Source organism: Limulus polyphemus, unplaced genomic scaffold, assembly GCF_000517525.1.
Source record: "Limulus polyphemus unplaced genomic scaffold, Limulus_polyphemus-2.1.2 Scaffold412, whole genome shotgun sequence".
NCBI lineage: Eukaryota > Metazoa > Arthropoda > Merostomata > Xiphosura > Limulidae > Limulus > Limulus polyphemus.
In genome coordinates, this window is record NW_013666022.1 from 445,120 (window position 1) to 455,358 (window position 10,239).

Genomic DNA, 10,239 nt, shown 5'->3' on the forward strand with positions numbered 1-10,239 from the left:
CGAAGAGCGATCTACTCGAAGTTTTGAAGCAAGAGTGGGCGAAAATCCCACAATCTAAAATTGATCTACTAGATATTAATTAAATTATAAATATATCAATTCAGGTGAATGTGACTGAAAAATTTAATTTTTAATTTATTTGGGAATAAATAGTATATTTATGTATGCCAACACTTCTTACAATGTCAGTAGTCATCATAAACACACACACACACACACACACACACACACACATATATATATATATATATATATATAGACAGAAATCAGAAAGGTGACAATGTCAACAATAGTAAATTTTACTGGCAGATATGATGGAGTCTGCCTTAGTGCTTCTATCATAAGTTAGAATAATAATTAGAAATTAAAGTAACAGCTTTGAAGTTTATAAAGTTTTCTTTATCTACATTGTTTAGTTTGAGAGTGTATCTTCTTCAAAATTAGATAATTTGTGTTCTCTATTTCAGGTAAACTTAATGATTTATTGGTCACAAGATTAACTAGTTGCCACTGCATTGTCATACTGGATAACTTTCTTGTGAATTCTGAGGGGAGAAAAGGAATTAAAAACCTAGAAGAAATGGTTTCAAGTATTCTAAATGCAGGTATGAAGAGTTAAGTCTTTATTGTAAAATAATTGGAAGAATTTTAAAAACTTTAATTCACTTTAACATTTATTTAAATTTCTTTTAAAAACACGTTTCCAAAATGTACAAATTGAATATTTTTTTGTGTATGAAAAAATATGAAGCTCTATTATAGTTTTGTTTTTGTAATACAAAACTTTTAGAGGCATTGTTCTAGAATTATAGTTACAATTCAGCAAAGGAAAAAAATACTTAAGAACAACAAATACTTCTGTTAACCCTTTTGCATCAGTTAGATCAAAGTGTGCATGCCACAACCTTTCATAGAGTTACATTCAAAATTTAATTAAACTACTTTAACATATATATATACGAATAAATTTGGCATAGTTAATAAATTAAATTTTAATATTAATTAAGTTTTAAGTTCTTAGTTTTTATACGGAAATATTTGAAAAACTCGCTCTCCCCTAGTACGAGAACTGTGATGTTTGTTGTTTGCATCTTCCCTCTTCTTTAACTTGTTTACCATGCCTCTGAGAAGTTTGGAATTCAACATAAATTACTCATCATAATATAGTTATTGTTCAAGCAAAACATAATTTTTCTAAACTCCAATCTTATTCGATTGCAGAGCCATAAACTAGAAAATGAGACCACTCCTGCCTGGTCCACCTGCCACATCCTCTCTCTCACAAATTCCCAGTAATTCTCTCTAAAGTTTAATATTATTTTTAACCAATAGAAAGCCAGAGTTTTAATCTATCAAGCGATGTATTATATTACATTGTTTTCTGGACAGATAATTATCAGTTTCACTTCCAATTAAAGCTTGATTTTCATGGGAAAGACATTGATGAGCTTTGTTGAATTTCTAAAGGTTCTTGTTGCATAGTTAGAATAATTGTGATAGTTATGGGACATATTCTGCTTTTGGCATGTTATTATTCTCTGTTCTTTGGAGCATTATTTAATTAAGTGAAAAATTATTTATTGCAGTATTACCATTAGTATAAAAAAATAAATAGTAGTGTTAAGTGTGATTGACAGTTGACAGCAAAAAGAAGACAACCCAGGTGAGTACTTTAATTCTTATTTTTTATGTGTATTATTTATTTGTTATTATAAAAGTAATTAAAATGTAAAAATTAGAAACTTTTTAGGTTAGATTAGCTAAAATAAAGAATAATAAGAATAAAATTATTTCACAGGGTATGCTTGTGAACATCTGGCTAGTAGCCCATGCATACATAATTTGATAGGGTAACAGGAGCTGCATGTTCTCCAAGTAATTTAAAATTTTATGAGGGGAATATTAGTTTAGACATGGTTCAAAGAGCAATAAACAATAAAATTTAAGTATAAGCAGATGTATACTGTTACAATATTTAATCTATTTAGGATAAACAAATCAAGTTTCATGATAAAATTTGAAGTCATTCCAGAAAGAAAACAAGGGAAATTTAGATTTATTTCAATTTCTTTTTTAAAGAAAAATTTATGAAATATAAAGTTCTTCTGAAGAAAAAACATTTGATACTTATTTAGGAGATTTAAGGGGTTATGCAAATGAAATTTGAAAATTTTCAGATGAAAGAAAGTATAATTAAACAAAGTTTTAGTAAAAATACTTAATTCAAAATACTTAAAAGTTTACTGAAAGCTTGCCAAATTTTGTGAAGATACAGTAAGTACTTTCAGAGTTATAGTATGTATACCACTATGGTAGTTACGAGGTGCTGCAAAATACATCCACCTGTTGCGAAAGGGTTAAACATCACTGGATTGATAAGAAAGATGTTTATGCATGTAAGTTACTTTGTTAAACTGGATATTTATAGTTGAAAATATAATTATTTTTTGATTAGATGTTATTGTACATTTATATTTTTGTGTGTCAATGTGCTACTGTAGGTTAGCCAAAACAATTATTATAGTAGGTCTTGGATTTTGATTAATGCATTTTTAATGGATGTTTTTCCAAGAGCATAAATTTTTTTTTCTTTTTCAACAAGAGCATGTGTCATATTTCCAGGCCCCTCAGCAGCACAGTGGTATGTCTGCAGACTTACAATGCTAGAATCTGGGTTTCGATACCTTGGTGGGCGGAGCCCAGATAGCCTATTGTGTAGCTTTGTGCTTAATTACAAACAAACATATTTCCAGTTAGATAAACATTCATGTAATTCAAACTATAAAAGAAATACCCTGCACATAATAATAAAAAACTTTTTATGAAAAAATTTCCAAAATACAAGATTACGACAAAGAACTTCAAGAAAAGATTTTCATATGTATTTCTTTCATTTCCCATTTATTAGCAAAAATATCAAGCAGATGTACATTTTTAACTATGCTCTGTATGTTATATCCACATAGCTTCTACAAAGAGTATCAGCTCTTACATATTTTTAAGAGATTTTAAACTTTTTAAATAATGAAATGGTACACTTATGTCATGAAACTGATTACAATATTGATATATAATGTCTCCTTGTTGGTAATTTTAGAGTTAATTGTATAATCTTTTATTTTGAAAGAATTATGGTACTTAATTTATTAGCAGAATTGCTAGTTTGTTTTTTCAGTTTTGTTTATAAGCCTCTTTTTTTCTTTTTTATAATATTTTTTTTTTCATTTATTCATATAATATACTGTAACTGGGTCATCCCATGTTTTTGGCATATCATGCACATGATTTTATGTGGAATTTTAATAAAGAACTCTATAATTCGTAGGTAAACATAATGAAGTCACAGAAAAAAAGCAACTGCATTTTTTTGTGACAAGTAGCTGCCTGAGGTATGTTTATATTTCAGTTCTATGTTTAATTTTTATCATGTAAAAGAAAAAAGGAAAGTTAATTGTAAATAAAAGTACATCTTTATAATAAACAGTTTGACCATTTTCGAACTTGCACTCAATTAGAGCAGCTAATCTAGTTTTACATATTTGATAAAGTCTGCCTTACCAGTAAACAATTTTTATAAGTATTTGCTTACAATGCTTTCTAGCAATTTGTATTATAAGTAAACATTTAGTATTCAGGTTCACTGATGTCAAACAGGCAAATATCAAGTTTTGCAATAAACAGGAGATTCAGGAAATGTTTTTTTAAAGAATGAATTAAACATGACAGCGAGAGGATGAAGACTCAAACATGTATAAATAAAAAAAATTAAAAAAATTATTTCTTATGTGCAAACATTAAAGTATGCTGGGTTATTACTATTACTGGTTGGCTTCTTAACTACTTTGACCAGTCTGACTGTTGAAACAGAGAGTTGGAAAGTATAAAATTATCTGCACTTTACAATGTGTGTCTGTAACAATATTTAGTCAAACAATAGCCATAGTTCATTATTCCATAATTATCTACATTATCAACAACCATTTCCACTATAAACTTGTGCAAATCTTTACACCATTTATTCTGTTGGGTGTGAATCACACCCCAGGGAAGTAATGAAACAGAAACATGGCTAAGAAAATATAAACTCCATTGAACAACCACTGTGGTATTTAACCCTAACTAAGGGCAAAGATTAATGCAGGTTTAGGAATTTTCGTAAAAAAGTCTGCTAAAAACAGAACACCTGAACGAAAACTTGTGTATTTAAATAAATTTATTATTTTCTAAGTTGAGAAAGGGTAAAATATTTCACTTTTCCAACTACTTTATACATATATGGTAAAAAATGCTTCATTCTGCCATTTTAGCAAAGATTCTTTCTAGTGAGAAATAAAGAATAATATAACTTTGCAAGTTATTTTTCATGCATTGTTTAACTTAATATCACTGGTAAACACTTTATGCATAAAACCATGAGCTTAAGTGTACTGAATTTCCATGCGTAATGACATAACATTCCCTGGTAAATTTAACATTATAATTACACAATTTGCTAGCAGTGAATTATTTCAACTTTATGCACTTTCATCCTTAACCATAAGTTTTGTCCCAGACTGAGCAACTTTACCTTGAGTTCATGTCAGCAGGAACTTGTATAGTTAATCATCTTGACCAATACCTAATGTAAATTTTAATGTTCTTCTCTGATTGAGAATTAACAATCCTACAGTAATCTTAGTGTTTTCAAACCCCACAATAGCCTAATTGAGAGCATAAGCACGTCTAATTGTAATATGAATATTTCTTAAAGAATGAACACATTTTTAATGTATCAAGTAACTTTTCAATTTTAACTTCTGCTGTTTTTGTTATCCAGTTTTGTTTTCTTTGAATATGTTATAAAACTTAAAATTTAATTACTCATTACCAAAAATGCTATACAGGATTCATATCAATTTTCAGCTATCCCAATGAATTGTAAAAGTTGTCTTTAACCTGATAACAATGATGTGCTTCAGACTTGAACATGTTACGTAACTGTCATTAAATTTCTTTCCAATAATAAAACTAGTGGATAAAATTATTTAAAACTTGACAAGAACTTTCATAAAAGTATGTAGTTTGAGAAAAATAAAATATTTAATTTTGATTTTTTCTATTATTTCTACCAAAAATTTTTTTATTTAATGTAGTTACTTGCACTCTGAATAGTTCACCTGGAAGGTGATTTTCATGTTAATTATAAAAATACTGTTTTTCTGTCTTACAGTTTTCATATTTCACTTTCATAATCACTAGAACCTCCTTAATGATTATCAAAAGTTTTTTAAGGTAAATGTTTATATTTTATAAGCTATTTTCTCTATAACATCACTAACTCTAGCTATTATCATCAATATACAGTGTAATGAAATGTTAGAAATTAAGAAATGGAAATATATACATTCCTTTTAATTCTTCATTAAATAATCTTAAAATATCTTCTTTGGGTCATATGCATAATTTCACATCTTTACATTTTCACTTAGTTTATTTTCAATGTTTTGTTTTCCTTTCGTTTTCTTTTTATCTTTGATTATTTATGTCGACATACATCAACAGGTGCCCGTGGGCAACATAACCTTAATATTGCCAGAGATGGTTTAGTCCCCAAAAGAACGGTGGCTGCACTCGCTAACTTTAGCGAATGCTTGTTGATCAAGCCAAAGCATTGAATAAATTTTGAAAATCATTAAAACTTTCAAGTATGAATTTTAAAACAATAATAATACATAATTGATTAAAATATAAAAGTAAAACCAAAATGCAATCTAACTGTCTACCAAACTAATATTTATAAGGTGAGGAAAACATAGCTAAGTACTAGGGATCCCACTCTCAACAATGGACTAAACTTTATTTTGTCTCATTTGTAAATGGATATATAGGTCTACATTTACTGTTAATTCGGCAAAATTTCAATGAGAAACCTGTTGTTTCTATTGGTTATAAGCATTCCGTTCAACTTAACTGTCACTTAGCAACACAGATTCTACTTTAGAAGTGGGCATGGCTTATCTTGAAATGAAAGAATTTTTACGATGTTTTCCTCAGGCGCACGTTCTTGGAATTTGACTCAGTTATTCATAAACAAGCTGTATAATTGTACTTTGAACATCTGCAAGAACATGTCTACATTACACACACTTGTTTTTTGTATATCAGCTCTGAAGTTCAGGTCATCAAGTGACAATAAACCGAAATAAAGGAATAAAAACTGAGATAATATAAAACTGTGAATTATAACATACTTGATAATAATAATTTTATTAAAATACATTGATAGTAAAGTCATTTAAATAAATTTTGAATGTAATTCAGTAGCATGTGCAGAAAGGGTTTTAAAAATTGCTTCAACTTTAAAATTAATTGTTAGTGATGCCTTTGATAAAACCTAGTATAAGAATCAAACTGATTTTAGTTAAAATTCAGTGCACTCTGAAAATATTTTTTTTCAGGATATTTATTCACTGTCCATGGTTTAAAAGTTCATTATTTAGTCTTTCTTTTTCATTTTTCCAGTAGGTGATTAAAGTTATCTGGTAATCACCAAATAAGAACTTTAAAAGACTTGTATAATGATCAGAAGGTACAGTTGTACTTAATTTAATCTTTATCATGCTTGTAGTTCTTTTTATGTGATTAGCATCATTTAGTAGACAGAGAATATCATGAAGAAATTTAATTAGTGGTGGTAATATTTGCAGTATGTTCCCAGAAGAGTTGAATTTTGAGCAATTTCCTGCTTGGAAAGTATTGTTTCTATAATAAAGAGTGGACAAACATAATTTCATAATCCTGTCAGTTTGAAAGAATAAGAATTGGTAATATTTCATTTATTTAATGATATTTTTTACATTTAAAAAAAACAATTTATCAACTTCTTTATTCTTTTTTGGCAGTTTAACTGGAGAAAAAGAAGGGTTTTTTAAATTTGTCAATCTCCTTGATGGAAAAGGAACATTTTGCTCTCTTGTTGATCGAAACTTGAGGAGACAACTTATACACCACCAGTTCCAGTCTCATGCATCCAAAATCTCTTCTGGTCAACAGAGGGCAGCATTGTGGGTTATAGCTGTCTGGAATCAACTGAACTCGTTTCTAGCAAAGGTTGGACTTGCTGAATTGAAGTTTGGCCCCTTTTTATTCACATCATGTCCACTGACTGGCTCACAGCCAACAACAGTTGCCAAGTAAGATTGTGTTTCGTCTTGGAGTTACATTTTTTTTTTTTTTTGAGGCTGACAATGAGTAGAAATTTATTATCTAGCTCTACAACAGTTATGTTAATTCCTTAGTTTATCATCTGTTTTCTTAAGGCAATACTGAGGTAGAAACTACCTTGTTTATAAGACAGCCCATCTGCACTTTACCAGCAGGTAAGATTGCCACATTCACACACTAGTAATACTGCAGTTAAGATTCTTATTGGGATTGCTTTTAAGGTTAGTTATTAACCCTATCACACCAGGTACCATTTACTATAGATGACACAAAACTTTATTAAACCACTTTTTATTTATCTTATACCAATTGGAATAGCATAAAATCTTAGCTAATAATCCATATTTTAATAGTATGCAAGTTTTAAGTTCTTAATTCTACAAGGCAATATTTAAAAAAATCCTGAATTTCCACTAGTGTGACACATTTTCTCTTAGCATGTCATCGTCCCTATTTTATTTACCACCCCTTGAAAAATCACTAAATTAAACGTAAATTATTCTCTATAAAATAGTTATTGCTCAGACAAACCATATTTTTTATAGTCTTCAATGTTGTTTGGTTACAGAGCTATCGAATAGAAAATCAGACCCCTCCTGTCACATGCTCTCTTTCAGAATTTGTTGATAGTTCTCTTTTACATTTGATTATATATTACTTATAACCAGTAGAAAGTCAAGGTTTTCATCTGTCAAATGGCTTATTGTATAACCTTGTATTCTGAACAGAATATCGTCACTTTCACTCAAAGTACAAGATCCATTTCTGTGGGAAAGTTAATGACTAGCTTGGATGAATTAGTAACAGCTCTTCTTGCATAGTTAGAAAGCCAGAAAAATTTTGAGAGTTAGGGGAAATTTGTCTACTTTTTTTAATGTTATTATTCTATATTTTTTGGTGCATTATTTAATTAAATAAAAATGATTAAGTGCATTACTATAACTACTATAAAAAATCAAGCTTATCTGTCCTCATCGGTTGAGGGCAAGAAAAAAGAAGACTGGGTAAATACTTTTTATTTCTTGTTTTTCATATTTATTCTTTATTTATTATTATAAAACTGACTAAAATCTAAAAATACAGATAAGTAATAAATAAGTAATAATAATAATAATATAATTGAAATGGTTCATAAGGCACACAGGCTAGCATCTCGTGAATAATGTAATTCAATAGTGTAACGTGAGCTGCATGTTCCCTGAGTGATTTACAACTTATAATTTAATTGTATCAGTTTATCAATGTTGATTCAAAAATGAAATAATTTTCTGACTGGCTGTTAAATCACTTCTTTTTCTGCTGTAAAAAGTAAATGATTTGAGCATGCTGAGATTGAGAAATCAATACTGTCATTTTCACCATAAAAAGCAAACAATCAAATATGTAAGTAAACATTCCTATGTTAATAATGCAGTTGTCATTAACTCTCTCAACATGGACTCTGTCAAATTGACCGACCATGTGACCTCTTTGTACTTGTTTAAAGTCTATAGTTTTGATACTACTAACATTTAATATGGTAAGTATATCTTCACAAAATATGGCAGACTTTTAATAAACATTATAAGTGTTTCATATACAAAAAAAACATACTTTTTAGTGAAGTGTTTTTTAGTAAACTAAAAGAAATTTGTCCGTGAATATATCAAGTATTTTTTTTTACTAGTCTGTGTGCAAAGTGATTTTTATGTTAAAATTTAAAATACTTCATCTCAAAAATCTCAAATTTCACTTGCATAATCTCTAAAACCTCCTAAATATATTTCAAATGTTTGTTTTCAGTGAAACTTTATATTTTATATGTTATTTTCTCTACCCTAATTCTATACAACGTCAGTCAAATATGACTGACCTTGTAACTACCAAAAAAAAAAGTTAATAAATCTAAATTACCCTTTTTTTATTCTAGAATGACTTCAAATTGTAACATGAAACTACATTCACGTATCCTAAGTAGCTTTAAACTTGTTACAGTATACATCTATTTATACTTAAATTTTATTCTTTGAACCATGTCTAACTACTACTATTCATTATAAGTTGTAAATTATTTGGAGGAACGTGCAGCTCATGTTACACTATTGAATTACATTGCCCACGAGTTACTCCAAGTTGCTTGTATGCATGCCTTGTGAAACATTTTTATTATATTATTATTTATTTTACCTAATATAACCTTAACTAACCTAAAGAGATCCCTATTTTTGCATTTTAGCTACTTTCATAATAATAAATAAAGTACTTAACTGGATCTTCTTTTTTTTTTCTTTCTTTTCTTTTGCTGTCAATTGTCGATGACACTTGACCCTATCTTTTTTATACTAAATGTAGTAATGCACTAAATAATTTTTATTTAATTAAATATTGCACCAAAAAACATAGAATAATAACATGCAAAAAGCAGACAACTTCCCCTAACTATTACAATTTTTCTGGCTTTCTAACTATGCGACAAGACCCGTTACAGTTCATCCAAGCTAGTTCTTATCTTTCCCATGGGAACGAAGCTTGTAGTTACAGAGAACATGATAATTCTTTGTTCAGAAAACAATGTAATGTAATACATCATTTGATGGATGAAAACCTTGGCCTGCTATTGGTTATACATAATATAGTATTAAAACTAAGAGAGAACTATTAACAAATCCTGAAAGACAAGATGTGACAAATGGGTGTGGCAGGAGGGGTCTAATTTTCTATTTGATGGCTCTGTAACCAAACAAGATTGAAGGCTATAAAAATTATGGTTTGTCTCAGTAATGATGAATGTATAGTAAGTAATTTACGTTAAATTTTGTACATATACACCTGGAAAAAAGTTAAGCACCCCCGTGTTTTTTCAAGTGATTCAGATTCGACGCTCATGTGACTGATTATAAATTACCATTCAATCTAAACGTGTTTATCAAATGAAATTATGCATTATTGGGCACAAGAAAACAAGATTATCACCGTAAAATAATTTTTAATTTTACATATCATGACATCAAAATAATGGACAGTTTTCACGCTTAAAATTATCTTTATAAGTATTGT

The 10,239-nt window shown here is 28.7% G+C and overlaps 1 protein-coding gene across 1 annotated transcript in view; it reads left to right on the forward strand.

Moving 5' to 3' along the window:
• Positions 1–10,239, forward strand: part of LOC106458068 (cortactin-binding protein 2-like) — a 119,925-nt gene that overhangs the window by 94,466 nt on the left and 15,220 nt on the right. The window contains exons 18-20 of the mRNA XM_022384202.1: positions 468–605; positions 3,326–3,389; positions 6,882–7,172. Coding sequence (XP_022239910.1) covers positions 468–605; positions 3,326–3,389; positions 6,882–7,172 — 493 coding nt within the window. The remainder of the gene's footprint in view (positions 1–467; positions 606–3,325; positions 3,390–6,881; positions 7,173–10,239) is intronic.